This window comes from Eublepharis macularius, chromosome 14 (genome assembly GCF_028583425.1).
Source record: "Eublepharis macularius isolate TG4126 chromosome 14, MPM_Emac_v1.0, whole genome shotgun sequence".
Taxonomy (NCBI): Eukaryota; Metazoa; Chordata; class Lepidosauria; order Squamata; family Eublepharidae; genus Eublepharis; species Eublepharis macularius.
Window position 1 is genome coordinate 64,763,836 of NC_072803.1, and position 17,235 is coordinate 64,781,070.

A 17,235-nucleotide genomic window follows, 5' to 3' on the forward strand; every position below is an offset into this window, starting at 1 on the left:
CATATCTACATGCCTCCAGCTACCACCCTAAACATACCACTCGGTCAATTGTCTACAGCCAAGCCTTACGTTACAATCGTATCTGCTCCAATGCTCTTGATCAGGACTCCCACTTAAGAGATTTGCAACAAGCATTTTTGAGACTACAGTACCCACCAAATGAAGTGAGGAAACAAATTGACAGGGCCAGACTAGTACCCAGAAACAGCCTGCTCCAGGACAAACCTAAAGGAACTAACAGAACACCACTGGTTGTCACCTATAGCTCCCAGCTCAAACCCATCCAACGTATCATCACTGAGCTACAACCCATCCTGGAAAATGATGCCTCTCTCTCAGAAGCCCTGGGTGGAAGACCTCTCCTTGCCTACAGACAGCCCCCCTATCTTAAACGACTTCTCACTTACAATCATGAATCGGCTAGCAGAGTTACCAGCACAGGTACCAGGCCCTGCAACAGACCCAGATGCCAGCTCTGCCCTTATATTTACCCAGGGAATACCATTACAGGACCCAATGGCATCAACTACACTGTCTCTGACTTTACAGCTGCTCATCCTCCAATGTGATATATGCCCTCATGTGCCAGCAATGTCCATCTGCTCTGTACATTGGACAAATCAGCCAACCTCTACACAAAAGAATAAATGGACACAAATCTGACATTAGAAATGGAAACGTCCAGAAACCAGTGGGAGAACACTTCAATCTACCAGGACATTCCATCAAAGACTTAAAGGTCACTGTAGTTCAACAGAAACCTTTCAAAAACAAAATCCAACGGGAAGCTGCTGAATTGGAATTCATATGTAAATTTGACTCTGTCAAGCTGGGACTGAATAGGGACTTATGAATGGTTATCTCATTATCAGAAGTAACTGATTTCCTTAACAGAAGAAAACTGATCTCCATATCAGAAGCAGCTGTTTGCATCTACTCCTCCCTCCCCTCCTCTATATCCGACCAGTTTCTTCTTGCCCTCCATGCATCTGACGAAGAGAACTGTGATTCTCGAAAGCTTATGCTACAATAAAGTTGGTTAGTCTTAAAGGTGCTACTGGACTCTTTTTGATATATTTTTTAGTCTTTCGGGTTCTCCAGGAGTTTCCTTTGGTTCTCCATTGCCCTGATGAACACTTTTAAGACATGTCCAGCTTTGCCAAAATTCAGGTCCAAGCTAGACACTACCTGGGATCCTCATCATGAATCTCTCATGCCACATCATCTGCTGCCTGGTTCTTTCAACTATAGCAGCAAAAAAGAGATTAAAGAGTGGTATTTACAAAGTAGGTATAGCAGCAATGACCATGTACTAGCCTTGCTAACAGTCACAATGTATTTACTAATACAATACATAAACTCAATACACAGTAAAATGCATGTATAATGAACAATTATCAATACAATAAACAATACAATTAATTCTACACTTCACATGTGGAAAACCATTCATACAATTGCTAAAATACAGGTACCTCAAGATAATAAAGTGCTGGTGCTACCAATTGCTACATGAATTCATTGCACATATAACTATTAAAGTGCAATAGCATAGTAACAACCCAGCATATTTCTATTCCACAGGTCCTGGATAGCAAAAGTCCAATTAGTGAGTGAGAATGTCCAATAAAACAACGTGAATCCTTGTTGTATATATTTGCTGCGTGGAATCCAAAAACAAAGGTCTGGTCCTCCGACGGGTTATCTAGATCCTCATGTGACCCGTTTCATATAATCTTTGTCAATGAGCACACAGAGGTTAAAAGTTCATTAATCTTATTCATAGATACTTCTTCACAAAAACCATTCAATAATTGCAATTGCAATGAGCAATTATTGAATGGTTTTTGTGAAGAAGTATCTATGAATAAGATTAATGAACCTCTGTGTGCAATTCATGTAGCAATTGGTAGCACCAGCACTTTATTATCTTGAGGTACCTGCATTTTAGCAATTGTATGAATGGTTTTCCACATGTGAAGTGTGGAATTAATTGTATTGGTTCTTTTAACTAGACATGCTGGCGATGGGAGCCTGGGGCCTTCTGCATACAAAGGAGGTGCTCTGCCATTGAGCCTCGTTTACCTGTCACCAGGGCTTTTTTTCAGGGGGAACGCGGGGGAACGGAGTTCTGGAACCTCTTGAAAATGGTCACATGGCTGGTGGCCCCGCCCCCTGATCTCCAGACAGAGGGGAGTTGAGATCTCTGTCTGGAGATCAGGGGGCGGGGCCACCAGCCATGTGACCATTTTCTCCAAGGGCAACCCACTGAGTTCCACCACCTCTTTTCCCAGAAAAAAAGCCCTGCTTGTCACTGTGGCACAGTTTGTAATCCCATCAGAACGCTGACTTGAAAGATGCAGAGGAATTAGCCGTATTAGTCTGTGGTAGCAAAATCAAAAAGAGTCCAGTAGCACCTTTAAGACTAACCAATTTTATTGTAGCATAAGCTTTCGAGAATCAAGCTCTCTTCGTATCAGTGAGCTACAACCCATCCTGGAAAATGATACCTCTCTCTCAGAAGCCCTGGGTGGAAGACCTTTCCTTGCCTACAGACAGCCCCCCAACCTTAAACGACTTCTCACTCACAATCATGAATCAGCCAGCAGAGTCACCAGCACAGGTACCAGGCCCTGCAACAGACCCAGATGCCAGCTCTGCCCCTATATCTACCCAGGGAATACAATTACAGGACCCAATGGCATCAACTACACTGTCTCTGGCTCTTACAGCTGCTCATCCTCCAATCTGATATATGCCCTCATGTGCCAACAATGTCCTTCTGCTCTGTACATTGGACAAACCAGCCAACCTCTACGCAAAAGAATAAATGGACACAAATCTGACATTAGAAATGGAAACGTCCAGAAACCAGTGGGAGAACACTTCAATCTACCAGGACATTCCATCAAAGACTTAAAGGTCACTGTAGTTCAACAGAAACCTTTCAAAAACAAAATCCAACGGGAGGCTGCTGAACTGGAATTCATATGCAAATTTGACTCTGTCAAGCTGGGACTGAATAGGGACTATGAATGGTTATCACATTACCACAGGTAACAGATTAGCTTTACAGAGGCGGGGTCTGGGGGAGCCCAGTGGCACCTGGCGTGGGCTTTCGGGAACCACAGATCTCTTTGTCAGATGCATCTGGCAGGGAGAGCTGTGGTTATCGAAGGCTTATACTACATTGGAATTGGACGGTCTGGCTGTTTTGCTGCTGCAAACCAACAGGGCAAACTCCTTTGAAGCCTCACCCAAGCCAACTAATCTCCACACCAAAAGGAGATGTTTACATTTACTAGCAAAGGAATGTTTGGGTTGCACCCTCCCTCTCCCCCCCTAACTGCATCTTCTCTCTCCTCCCCTCCTCCCCCCTCCTCTTCTATATTTAACCAGTTTCTGTACCATGCATCTGACGAAGAGAGCTTGATTCTCGAAAACTTATGCTACAATAAAATTGGTTAGTCTTAAAGGTGCTACTGGACTCTTTTTGATTTTGCTGACTTGAAAGGCAACTCCATGGAAAAGAAGGAAATGTGCATTGGATTGGCATGCGGTAGCACACATCCACCCCCCTTAACTGCTTTCCTCCTCCTTTAAAACTCAACCAAAGCTCCTGTTTCCATCACGATTTGCTACAGCCAAACAAACATTGCCCAAGAATGACCTCCACCTTCTGGGTCTTCTGGCAGAACTGGCAGTGAAGCCACCCCCCCCCCCCACTGCCCCTCTTTTATTTATTTAGACTTTGCACATTTCTCGGCTTCTGCTCCATGTGAGGCCCAGAGCCAAAAGACCACCTGGAGTTTCTATTTGCTCAGCAGAGTCCATTTCAGCTTTCACATGATGACTATAAATCTCCTGGCACGAGTCCTTGCCACCTTCTCCCTGGGATTTTGCTGGCTGTCCAGACCACAAGAGGTAAGTTTGACCCCTGGAACGAGACCCTTTTTTCCTTTTGCAGACCTGACTGCTCCATAACGAAACCACAAAGCATCCAGCCCTCTTCGTTAACAGTATGAGGTCAGGCTCCTGTCCCATTTGACACATTTTTTGCAGTGGTTATATTTCTTGATAAGGCTATTATTTTGCTTTGTTTATCTTTAAACTGAGCTGATTGGGAACTTTTTGAAACTTTCCTGTTGCGTAATAAAGTCAATTTTGTACCTTTTGATTTCTTCATTACCGGTCCTTCAAACAATATGTTATTTAAAAACAAAAGGAAGAGCAGACATTTTTAGTTGGTCCTAATAAATGTATAACTCTAATTCTGTTTGAGTTTTTTTCTAATATCTTTCATTTCCCAATTGGAAAGAGAAAGCTTTCTTCCCCTTTCCTGCAGATATTTCTGGATTCTTTGGATGCCCAAGATATTTTCTCTTATTTTCGTATCACTTCCGTCTCAGAAGGTAAGAAGGGCCTTTGCTTTCTGTTTTTAAAATGGTGTTGACTTCAGCATGGTTGGCACACGAAGGCTTTCCGGGGGGATTGTGCCCCGTTAGTTACATCTGGCTTTGTTGCTCTTAACAGCATCCTAAAGCTACTACCTGCCCTGACCTCATAGGAGGACCACCTCTGCGTAAACTTATCAAATGGCATGAGTTATGAAAAAAGCTCCCCGGTTATATTGTTCAGCCATGGCAGTTGACAGCTGCCGTTTGTGCAGGCTGGACTCACCTGCATTCTCCAGAAATATGCTAAAACTCCAAACATACATGGCTTGAAAGAGCAATTAGATGTGTTTCAACTTTATTAGTATTCATTGCTTCTACCTTGATTCCCAATTTTCACAGCACCTGAGTTTGAGGTGGCACATCTCACTTGTTCCTGCAGAGGGGGGCAACCGGGATTAACACCTTGCAAAGTCCAACAATGCTCCCTTACAGCTTGGGGGGAACTCTATACCTTCGAATTCCTCGAGGACCACACCCTCCTTTCCTCATCGTTCGTGAGTGACCGAAGGCTGAATTCTTCTGCCAGTTTGCTGAGGCACTTCTGGGGCAATTGTTTTGCCGGAGGGAAGGTCCTGAGCCCTCCAGGGGCGGAATGCCGAGTCACATACTGTGAAGGGCAGCTGGTGAGTTTAGTCTCAATTCTGAATATTTGGGGGGTCATGTAATATCCTGCACTGCAGAAGGAAGGAGGCAACATTCTGTGCTGATTTATTAGGATGTAATTGTTGTAAGCGCCCCCTCCTTCTTAGAAGGAAAAATTCTTTCTTATGTTTTCTTTTTCACTAACACACTAGAACCAAAATAGACTTTGGCTGAATCCACACTACCGTCGTTTTCGTGGCAGTTTCTCGCTTCTGCAGCGGCATTCCATCCTCTGTCCACATGCGTCATCTCCGATGCCGTCATTAATTCGCCATGGCGTCGCCACAGCCCATTGCACTTTTGCCGCGGTTTATTGACGAATAACTGCCCTCCGGTGAATTGTGAGCCTCTCTTGACCCGCCTCCCAATTAAGGATTAACTCACCGCCTTTGTCCCCACCCCTTTTTTTAAAAATAAAAGAGTACCGTGTCGCTATGGCGACATCTCATCATATTAAACTTATGTTAAAAAAGTGGGCAGACCTCAAATATCAGAGGAACAATTTCATATGTTAATTCAATTTATATTTTTTTGTGTTTGGGCATCCTCATGATACTGAAATCATGGCTCTTGTGACGCCCGACACGGACTGTGCCGACGAGTTAGGCACAGATGTCAATTTTCCAAAGACAAAATGAAGCTCTGCTGTGGGATGCTGCTGTAGGTGATCGTGACCGCTCACCCATTCCCGGATGATTTCAACCAGCATGCAGGCTGTGATGTTCCGAGCGCTCATCGGAAGTATCTCGGGTGATTTTTTAAAATTTATTATATTAATGCATATATACCTTTTATGAGACAGGCACATGAATGTCGAGCAGCGGAGCATTATTAACAGAACATGTGCCCTCAGGAAAATGATAGTTTCGTTGGGTGCCATGCTACCCTCTCCAATTGACCTCTAACTCCCACAGAGACAAAAATGATCAGCTGTCCCATTTTAAAACTGTTCAAATTTTGCTGCCTCCACGGGGAACCAATCGCTGAGCATTTCTGAGGCTGGTCCGAAAATGAACCAATGACAGGAAAAGCAGGGGACGCGGTTTCGTTAATGCAGGATGATTACTCGTTGATATAGCGTCAATTTGTCTTTTTAAAAATAATAATAATAATAAACCGGGGCCGTTGGGTTTTTCCCGCCCCTTGATCCGTCTTTTTAAAAGGGGATGTGATCATCTGATTGCGCAGGAGAAGCACTGTTCCAGGGGTAATGCGGACAAACGAACGAAGACTGCGCAATAACTGATGATGCAATCATTGCACGAGAAAAGCGGGAGCTAAGGCAGTGTGGAATCGGCCTTTTAAAAAAACTCCAGAGAATTCAGCTTCTAACTCTCAGCCTCACTGATGGAAGTTGGCCAGCACCAATCAGCAGACAAAATCTGGAGTTGCTCAATATACTGATGAAATTAATTAAAGCTTTGCAGCCCTCATTATTTTGCATTTATTGAATCAATCTCTACAGTTTAGTCTAAATTTGAAACCTGAACACTTCTGCTGATAAGATTTCTGGGGTTTGCGTGCTTATTGTATTCATTCCTGTATTTCCTGAACATACCTCTAAACTCCAAGAGAGTTTCAGCTGAGGTCTAGAAACAAGCTTCTTCAAAAAGACATTACCATTTCATCCACTTACACCCAAAGCACAGAAGTATGAACTACATTACAGGCAGGGCTTTTTTTCTGGGAAAAGAGGTGGTGGAACTCAGTGGGTTGCCCTCGGAGAAAATGGTCACATGGCCGGTGGCCCCGCCCCCTGATCTCCAGACAGAGGGGAGTTGAGATTGGCGCAGAGGGCAATCTCAACTCCCCTCTGTCTGTAGATCAGGGGGCGGGGCCACCGGCCATGTGACCATTTTCAAGAGGTTCTGGAACTCCGTTCCACCACGTTCCCCCTGAAAAAAAGCCCTGATTACAGGTGATGCGGTTAGTTTGAATGACCAGCAATGCCACAAGCCAGTCTGTCAGGGAAAAGGGACTGGGAAAATAGGTAGGGAATTCTGCTGGGAATACCCAAACTGGAGCAGGAGTAGATTAAAACACCAGGGAGTGACATCATCACTAGGCCCGAGGAGTGCTTCTGGGCTTTGCGCTGGGCCAATTTGTGCTCCCAAATGAGCCGAATTGGCCTGGTGCAAAGCCCGGAAGCACTCTTGGGGCCTGCGCAATGACGTATGAGTGACGTTGTTGCGCCATGCTGGGAATGTGCCCCAAGAAGCCCGTTCCTGCACCTCCCCCCCGGCAAGGTGAGTGGGGGGGGGAAGCTGGAAACTGGGGATCCGCCACCCCCACCAGGGGACCGGCAACCCTAGCACAGAGGGGCTTCCTCCTACCCATGTGCCACGTTCCTGATCTGAATAGGGCCCCTGTGCTCCTGAAAACTGACGGAAGTGGAGGACTTTAGGCTGAGTACTTGTCTCCTAATCTGAGGTTTCAGAGGGTAACAAAGAGAAAGTCAGCAAGCCAGAGAGAGGTCAAGGGTCTGTCCACCCTTCTTCTCTGCTGTCCTGGAGCTGTGCCTTTGAAGTGCAGCCTCTCGGAGACTTCCTTCCTTCCTTCCTTCCTTCCTTCCTTCCTTCCTTCCTTCCTTCCTTCCTTCCTTCCTTCCACCTTCGCCCTCCTCTCTCTTTGCTCTCCTCTCCATCTTGCAGCTGTGAGAGCTGGACGTGCCTCCAGCATCGCCCGGCAACCTACCTTAGAAAGTTAGTTTAGAATGCTTAGTCTATTCTCTTGGAATAAAGGGCCCTGGTTTGCTTGCGAAAGGTAAGGCGGGCTCTGCGTATTTCCTCAACAGCACACAGGCCCCTGCGTAGCTGCACCAGCTAGGCTACTCTGCCTTCAGAAACCGACACAGGATTCCCAGCACGTGTCTGGTTCGGCCCTCACAAGAAAAATTTTTCCTTCCATAATCTAGAGGCACCTCTCCTTTGTGTTGCTTTCCGTTTCTGCTTAGTTTTTTGTTTTGTTTTAAAACTTGCACTGGAAATCAAGGCTAATAATGTAAGGGTGGGGTTTTATTTCCTCCAGCAAGGAGTTGTCATGGTCCACGGGGAGAAGGTTCACATCCAGCCTGTGAGAAGCAAACATCAGACGCTGCTGAAAGGCGAACTTTGTCCCAGGCCCCACGTGGTCTTCAGGATTCCGCAGAACCACACCGCGGCACTAGCAGGTGCTGGGCCTCAGGCAGAACCTGGAGGGGGCAGGGCGGGGCAGTGACTGTAGTCCAGGGAAACGTAACCTGGTTTGTCAGGGGTTCCTTGAGGAGAAACTCAGAAATGTTGGATACAGTACCCACAAGATCAACTATACCTGGTTCACACATACAGGGAAACACATCTGGGGCATGTAACCTCCGTGGAGGTTACATGCCCCAGGTTTGATGTTGTTGGGAAGAGGATTTTTTCCTGTTGCCCTGCAGCATTGGGAGTCATTTGTGCACCTCCTGGGGAGTCCTCGGCTTCTCTCCAATCTTTCCCAAACCTGCTGTGATGCAACATTTTGGGACAGACTATGGCAGTGGCTGCATAGCTGCAATGCGGGTAAGAATGGGAAAGTTAAGATTTTTCTACTCCCACACCCACTCAGCAGCCATTTACCCTGCCCTGTACTCATAGTGCTTCCCAGGGCTTTTTTTCAGTGGGAACGTGGGGGAACGGAGTTCTGGCACCTCTTGAAAATGGTCACATGGCTGGTGGCCCCGCCCCCTGATCTCCAGACAGAGGGGAGTTTCGATTGCCCTCCGTGCCATGCGGTGCGGAGGGCAATCGAAACTCCCCTCTGTCTGAAGATCAGGGGGCGGGGCCACCGGCCATGTGACCATTTTCTCCGAGGGCAACCCACTGAGTTCCACCACCTTTTCTCCCAGAAAAAAAGCCCTGGTGCTTCCTATATTCAAGCCACATCCCCCTAAATATAAAACTAGCACAGTAAATGAAGAGAGGGGGGAGAACCTTTCTTCTTGCTGATTTAGTTTTCTGTTTGTGTGGAGTTTTTGACACACCAAGCATTCAAAGCCCCACCGGCAGTCTCAAGGGGTGGGGTCCACACATTCCCATCGGGAGTTCTGCCACTTCCTTTCCCTTTTGTTGCGTGGGACCCTGGTCTCTCTGTGGAATGCAGGCGGCGGACATGATCCCCCCCCCCTCCTGGATGTTGGGAGTGCTCCTTGGTTTACTGGAGAGATTTAACAATGAAGTGAGTTGGCAGATGGATAAAAAAACTCAAAACATGTATAACTGAACATGAGCGATTGTGTATGATTACCCCTGCAGGGTAGCAGTGACAGCGGTGAAACATGCTGCTGTCTTCTGTCACCCTTGCAAACAGCGACTTTTTCTGTGTTGTGCAGGTATTTTATATCAGATTGCTAAGGATGTAGATCTGAAAAACGTACATGCAGACTCTGACTGGTTTAGGGGGAATTTCTGCAGATAAAACCATCTGCTGCCCTTTAAATCCTACGATTAATTCAGTTCCATCTCAGGTTGCTATTGGAACTTAGTCTGGTCCTTCTGACTTCCAGCCGGTGATGTCCGATGAAGGGGGCCAGCCGCTTTGAAGGGGGTGGCCCACCATGCCCAGGCTAAGCTCTTGCTACTCGATAGAATGTAGCCGGGTCGGGTATGCAGAGCGGGTCAGGGAGGCGCTCGATGCTTCTCTGCAGGAGGGTGTAGTCCTGGCTGCTCTGAAAGAAGCAGTGGTGAGGCGCTCTGAAAGAAGATTTCCCTGGGCCCAGATGACCAACATAATGACTGCACAGTGGCCAACAGTCCATTCTTGGGCAAGGTGCTCCTGTGGGTGGTTGCTCGCTGTGCAGCTTCCAGCAATCTTGAAGGGGACAGATTGGGTAGGTTTGGGTCGGAAATGGCTTTGGTTTCCCGTATTGATGCTCTTTGCCGGGATAGAGATAGTGGGAATGTGTTGGTTCTCTTTTGACAGCTTTAGAAACCATCAGCCCTGGTCAACACCTAGAGAGGCTGGCTGGGTTGGGGGTCAGGAGGGCGTCATGATATAGTGGTTCCACTCCTGCCTGGGAAGTGTCTCTTGTCAGATTTTGCCTTTTGGAGGCATTTTTGCTTAATCAGAACCACAAAATGCCTACTAGATAAAACAATATTTTCTGTAGCATGGATAAATCTGATACCAGCTGGGAGCAAGAAAAGCCCCAAGGGCTTTATTTGCTGCTAGAGATTGTGCTCTGTTGTGAGTGAGCATGTTTCGCAACATTTAGAGGCCAGCCCTGACAAGAGGCACCTTTGGTTGCTACTCCGGCTGTTTTGTGCAAGTTTGAGGATGTTCACTCCCTGCCTTGCCCCCTCGCTAAACGGGCTCTGGGCACAGCCAGGCTCCACCCCCTGGCCTGCCACCTGCAGCTCTGTCAACCATTTTCTGCTTTTGTTGCCCTAGTTTCTAGCCAGTCTGAGCACCCTGTAACCTCCCTTGCCGGTACATTCCCAGGTTCTCTGCTTGATGCTATTTCAGGTCAGCTTTATTAAAAAGAGAAAGGAGCATGTGCTTACTATTCTGCAGGGCTCTTTGTAACAGATGTCTTATGCATGTTGACATAGTCCTCTATGCAGCAAGAAGGTCTAGAGAAGAATGCTTTAAAAAAGACAAACTCCCCACACTCCCAGAGCATGCAAGCAGAGAACGTCTGACTGCCACCCGGACTCCTGCTCAGATGCCCTCTTCTCCCCCACATACTCTGTGTGTTGTAGGAAGAAAGCTTCCGTCCCGAGTACGGAAGGGGGCTGAGTTGGATGTGAAGCACTTGGAGCTGCTTGTTGTGGCGGGACCGGATGTCTTCCAGTTCCATAAAGAAGACACCGAGAGGTACATCCTCACAAATCTGAACATTGTGAGTAGTGTTGTTTCTGTGCCGACTTTCTGACCTTGGTGCAGCTTGCAATATTGAGCAAGATGGGCCAGAACATGCCATTCATCCTGCTCTCCCACCCCCAACTCTCTGTGAAGTCCAGCAGAACTTACTGGTACCTCAGCAGTCTAACTTTCCCTCTCCCAAGTCCACGTCATTGGCCGCCATTGGCTGGGGTGGGGGTGGGGGGGCATGTAATGCCGGACTCGTTGGATCACCGGTCTTATCTTGCAGGGCTCTTCTTAATCAATACATTAATGCATAGATTAAATAAATAAAAACACATGTTAAAAGATAATTTCCCCTTCTTAAAAAATGAAAGAGCAGATTAATCTATTAAAGCATTAGTTTATTCCTCCGTTGACTTAAAGCCCCCTTTAAACTCTTTTGGGGGTCTGTGTTTCCCCCCTGCAGGGTGCGGAACTGCTCCGAGACGGCTCGCTGGGAGCTCAGTTCAGGATCCATCTGATCCGAATGATCATCCTCACAGAGCCTGAGGTGGTAAAATCCATTCAGAGCTGCCAGCTGTGGCTTGGGACATTTCTGGAGATTTGGGGGTGGTGGCTGTGGAGGGTGAAAGTGGGGGAAGGAGTCCAAGAGTCTGTCCTGCAGAGCTGCCATTTCCTCCAGGGAACTGAAGGCTGTAGTCCGGAGATCGGCTGTAATCTGGGAGAACTCCAGGCATCACCAGGAGGTTGGTGATCCTACATAGCGCCTGTGACCTGTCCGGACCCCGGGGGTTGGCAGAGGGCCCCCTGTGGCCTGAGGTTGTGTGCCCAGAGCCCTTGTTGGGCACAGAAGGGAAGAGGGTTCGACACTTGTGAGGCATGAAGGCTTGGGACTGGCCAAGTCTGGGGCTCTTAGCAGGAGGATGCTGGCCTTTTGCTTGTGCCACTTCAGCCTCTGGCTGGCGCTCTTGCCCTGGCTTCAGCCGTTCAAGTTGGTTTTGACACACAGCCCATGGGAGGAGATAGACAAAACATTGGAAAGATCCTTCTGAAGACTGAAAGCTCAGCTGTTTTTTTAATGTATGAACAGGTCTTGCGTGATCTCCCTCTTGTATTCTCTAAGCTGTTTATTTCCAAGTAATGGCAAAATTACAGAAAACAGTTATGTGTAGATTTCACTTGACTGTGTCTCCCCCCTCTCACAAAACATAGCTGGCAGGACTGCAGTCTCAAGTGGTAGAGCAGTGGGGGTTGGATACGGCTTCTTCCTCCCAAACTGCCCCCTCTAAAGCTGCTTTTTGCCCTACAGGGGAAATGATGTGAGACCTCTGAGGGCAGCTACTGGGCTTAATATCATGGGCCGTGGCCTGATTTTGCTGCTCTGAACTTGTGGGTTGAGCATGTGCATTTGGAGAGAACATGATCAAAACCCCATTCTTCCACATTATTCTTGTAATGGAATTGGAAACGAACGACACTTCCTAAGAATTTCACCCCAGTTGGTTGGGAGAAAAAGAGTAGTTTCCCACTGAAACCAGTGGAAAGTAATAAAGGATGGAATAAAGAATCTGAATGAATGGAATACTGGAAATAAAGAACATGAACACAATTAAAAATGAGTGGGATATAAATCCCATTTCCATACACCTTCATGCTTCTCTCCCAGGAAGGCATCAGCATCACCGCCAACCTGACTTCCTCGATGTTCAGTGTCTGTGCGTGGGCCAGGAAGGTCAACCCTGAGAACGATTCAGACCCCAGGCATGCAGATCTCGTGCTGTACGTGACCAGGTAACATCCTTGGAACAGTGTCCAAATGTGCGTTAAGCAGACCACATGTTGGCCCAGTCAGTTCACATGGAGCCTCTGGTTATAAAGAAGTATAGATCCTTTATTATAAGGAACTCCGTTCAGGATAGGATAGAGTAGAAATTAGCATTCTAAACTAACTAGCTAAACTCTCATGGTGATAAGTTGGAGAAGAGGCCAGAGAAGGTGTCAGCCAGAAGGAAGGAAGATTCTCTGAGAGCAGCCGTCGTTTTGGTAAGGGAACCCACTTGCCTCAGCAAGATTCCTTACTAAGCGGGGTTCCGAGCCTTTTCCTTGGGTAAATGACCACCACTTTATCATGCATGTGCGAGATGGGTAGGAACCAAGGCAAAGCTTTTTTCTACAGGCACAATTCTACAGTAACTACCAATTCCAGAATTAGGATGCAGACTAAGAAAAGAAATGAAACTCAGAAAGATGGCTAACCTACTTGAGACTTACAAATACTGGACATCTGATCTCCTTTTCCCATTGGAAAATTCAAATGTGCGTAAAGAGAATACTGTCCTTCACATGGTCACGCTTTCCCCCATAGTCACACATACACCCAGGCACATGGCTTTTCCAGCCCTCGTATCTGATGAAGGTTGCTTTCGTCTCTAAGGTGCTACTGGCCCTGAGTCTTGCTCTTCTACTACAGACCAACATGACTACCTACCTGAAACGATCTCCATTCACAGAAGCTCCTTTTCAGGTCTCCCTCCCACATGCGTAAAAAGGTCTTAACAAATCCTGGCCTTGGTTTCGGGCAGCAACAGCCCAGCAGAACGTAGCCAACAGAGAGGTGCTAACACATCAACGAGATGCCATGTGTTCACTCCAGGCTGTAAAACTATGCCTATTTGGCAGAATGAGGTTTTTTGCCAGCCCTGGTGCCACTTGTCAGTCTCCATAAATGTCACCCCCCTTCTGCCCTCGTCCCTGATAACTGCAATGTCTATTTTGCCAGAGAAAGAGCCGTGTCTCGGAGCTGCTGGGGGAAGGCAGTCTGGTATGGTACAAGGCAGTTCGTGGTAGCCTGGCAGAGAATCTCTCTTTGTGAGTGTGGCTCTCTCTTCCTCTGGGTCTCTTTCTCTTAGGTTTGATCTGGAATTACCAGGTGGGAACAACCAAGTGCGTGGCGTCACCCAACTGGGCGGGGCCTGTTCCACCTTCTGGAATTGCGTCATCACTGAGGACACTGGATTTGACCTGGGAGTCACCATTGCTCATGAGATTGGACACAGGTCAGCAGAGGAAGAGAGGGGTCATGATACTTTAAATGGATTTTTTGTGTTATGTCTACTTTGGGCATTTTTTAAAAAAAGGGCTAATGAATTGCTTAAATAAATGGTAATCTGTCACTTCTGCAGACTCACCTCCACAGCCGGAAGGAAGGAGGAAGATCCCACCAAGTGCAGAGCGGGGCTCACTCAAGGCTTATTTTTTTTAAAAGAAAACATATATCCAAAAGCACAAATTCAGATCTGAAAAGGAAAATACAATTAACACGTTACTGCTTTGCATCAGTAGATTCCTGTTACGGCCGTATTTCTTCACCAAGGCCGTTTCCAGACGGCTTACCGGTCCCCAGAACGTCGCGCCACGTTGCGGGGAAAACGCGAAAGATCGCGTTTTCTCACGCGAGTTTTGCGCGACGTCACGACGTCGCGCAAAACTCGCGCGAGAAAACGCGATATTTCACGTTTTCCCTGCAACGTGGCGCGACGTTCCGGGGACCGGTAAGCTGTCTGGAAACGGCCAAGGTTTCTAGCCCAGGAAGATCTGATGCGGCAGTGCTAAGTGACCTGAAGGCCAGCAAGAGCAATTCAGACACGAATTAAGTCAGAAGATTAAACTTGAATTCTGTTGGGGGCTGCAGGAGTTAAGAATTCAAGTGGCCATCTCTGTCACTGGCCCCTCCCACACCTCCCAAGGATAATCGAAAAGAGTCCAGTAGCACCTTTAAGACTAACCAACTTTACTGTAGCATAAGCTTTTGAGAATCACAGTTCTCTTCGTCAGATGCGAGAGAACTGACACATCTGACGAAGAGAACTGTGATTCTCGAAAGCTTATGCTACAGTAAAGTTGGTTAGTCTTAAAGGTGCTACTGGACACTTTTCGATTTTGCTACTACAGACTAACATGGCTAACTCCTCTGGATCTACTCCCAAGGATAGGTTCTTCTTATATAAAAATATTGAATACATGCTGCCACAGTAATACACCATCATAGCTTTTATCTAGATAATACCTTGGGGTCATTTAAGAAGCGTGTCTGTTTGGAACAAGTGTAGTGTTCTTGCCTGAAAGTCTCAGTTTTAAATGGCCCGAAGGTACTAGAAACGTGAAATCAGATTCCAGTGATGCAAAGAATCTGTATTCATCCCAAGTTTCCAACATTTCATAGAAGATGAAATCTTATTTCATATTACCAGAGGAGTTAGCCGTGTTAGTCTGTAGTAGCAAAATCAAAAAGAGTCCAGTAGCACCTTTAAGACTAACCAATTTTATTGTAGCATAAGCTTTCGAGAATCAAGTTCTCTTCGTCAGATGCATGATCCGAACTGGTCAAATACAGAAGAGGAGGGGAGAGAGGGGAGAAAGAAGGGGACATATATCACAAGGGGACAGGATGCAATTAGCGGGGAGGCAACCCAAACATTCCTTTGCTAGTAAATGTAAACATCTCCTTTTGGTGTGGAGTCAGTTTGCCGTGTTAGTTTGCAGCAGTGAAAGCATCCAATTACTATGTAGTATAAGCCTTCGATAACCACAGCTCTCCCTGCCAGATGCATCTGACAAAGAGAACTGTGGTCCCCGAAAGCCCACACCAGGCGCCACTGGGCTCCCCCAGACCACGCCACTGTAAAGGAAATCTGTTACCTGTGATAATGTGATAACCATTCATAGTCTCTATTCAGTCCCAGCTTGACAGAGTCAAATTTGCATATGAATTCCAATTCAGCAGCCTCCCGTTGGATTTTGTTTTTGAAAGGTTTCTGTTGGACCACAGCGACCTTTAAGTCTTTGATGGAATGTCCAGGACATTCCATCAAAGACTTAAAGGTCGCTGTGGTCCAACAGAAACTGGTGGCAACACTGGTACTGGTGGCAACACAATGTAAAAACACACATCTGACGAAGAGAGCTGTGGTTCTTGAAAGATTATGCTTCAAAAAAGTCGGTTAGTCTTAAAGGTGCTACTGGACTCTACTATTTTACAAAAAAGAAAGGTGTCTGTGTATGTGTGAGCATTTTTGTTCCTCCTTCTGTAATGCCCATGATGTTTGCTCGGGCACTGCAATGGTTTTAACCCATATAGAACCTTGTTTTAAGCCTGATGTTGGGGAGGAGGGCAGATTCTCCAGTCCCCTGGAGTGGCTTAACCCCCACCCACTCCAGGGATCCACTAGACACATACCACATTGCCAGTCTGGCTACACTCTTCCTGGTACACCGACTAAAAGAAAAGACACATTTTTAAAAAAACAACTTCCCTGTCTCTCTTCTGCTCCTTTTTCATTTTTGTCACAGCTTTGGGATCCAGCATGATGGAGAAGGGAACCAATGTTCTGGGAACGGACACATTATGGGCTCTGAAGGCATTCTCAATAGTGTGGATCTAACATGGTCTGCATGTAGTAGAGAGCAGCTCCTCGCTTTTGTAAGGTAAAATAGCCAGTGTTCCGTCTGTTTGGATTTCTGCACACACACTGTGGGGCCGGCCACTGTCAGAAATGATGGAACTCCCTGCCTCAGGATGTAGTGATAGCCTGATACTGTGAATGGCTTGACCTACCAATGAACCCACAGTTGTGATGTTGCCTCTCCTAAATCCACACACTGTCTCTCTTGTGGTTTCTCATCAGTACAGGCCAAGCAGACTGCATGAACGACCTGCCGGACCTCAAGGACAGCATCCCAGGAGGGAAGCCCGGCCTATATTATGGGGTGGATGAGCAGTGCCAGATAGCTTTTGGGAGTGGAGCTGCTGCCTGCACTTTCGCCAGGCACGACCTTGTAGGTAGAACATCATTTGCTAGGCCACATAGAAGTATTTCCTGGATCTGCAGTGCTTTAAATGTCATGTACACTTGCACAGTAATATTTACAACGTAAGGTAGACTAGTGCTTGCTTGAGTGGCTTGCTTGAGGCTCCCCTTGTGTGATGGTTGTTGGGGGTTTTCCGGGCTGTATTGCCGTGGTCTTGGCATTGTAGTTCCTGACGTTTCGCCAGCAGCTGTGGCTGGCATCTTCAGAGGTGTAGCACCAAAAGACAGAGATCTCTCAGTGTCACCAATGTCACACTGAGAGATCTCTGTCTTTTGGTGCTACACCTCTGAAGATGCCAGCCACAGCTGCTGGCGAAACGTCAGGAACTACAATGCCAAGACCACGGCAATACAGCCCGGAAAACCCCCAACAACCATCGTTCTCCGGCCGTGAAAGCCTTCGACAATACATCTCCCCTTGTGTGGTTGCCTGGGGAGTGAATTAA

At 47.0% G+C, this 17,235-nt stretch overlaps 1 protein-coding gene across 6 annotated transcripts in view; it reads left to right on the forward strand.

The window, feature by feature from the left end:
- Positions 1-3,469: 3,469 nt before the first annotated feature.
- The window catches only part of ADAMTS13 (ADAM metallopeptidase with thrombospondin type 1 motif 13), a 51,528-nt gene continuing 37,762 nt past the window's right edge, over positions 3,470-17,235 (forward strand). For 2 of the 6 annotated variants that reach the window (XM_054997604.1, XM_054997605.1), the window contains exons 1-10: positions 3,470-3,924; positions 4,346-4,412; positions 4,797-5,080; positions 8,127-8,268; positions 10,817-10,956; positions 11,389-11,472; positions 12,589-12,713; positions 13,832-13,978; positions 16,272-16,406; positions 16,607-16,757. In XM_054997604.1, coding sequence (XP_054853579.1) covers positions 3,847-3,924; positions 4,346-4,412; positions 4,797-5,080; positions 8,127-8,268; positions 10,817-10,956; positions 11,389-11,472; positions 12,589-12,713; positions 13,832-13,978; positions 16,272-16,406; positions 16,607-16,757 — 1,353 coding nt within the window. In that variant the 5' untranslated portion in view covers positions 3,470-3,846. Of the gene's footprint in view, positions 3,925-4,345; positions 4,413-4,796; positions 5,081-5,251; positions 5,850-8,126; positions 8,269-10,816; positions 10,957-11,388; positions 11,473-11,612; positions 11,669-12,588; positions 12,714-13,831; positions 13,979-16,271; positions 16,407-16,606; positions 16,758-17,235 lie in introns of those variants that run through there. The other 4 variants (XM_054997606.1, XM_054997607.1, XM_054997608.1 and 1 more) reach the window with 4 other exon arrangements.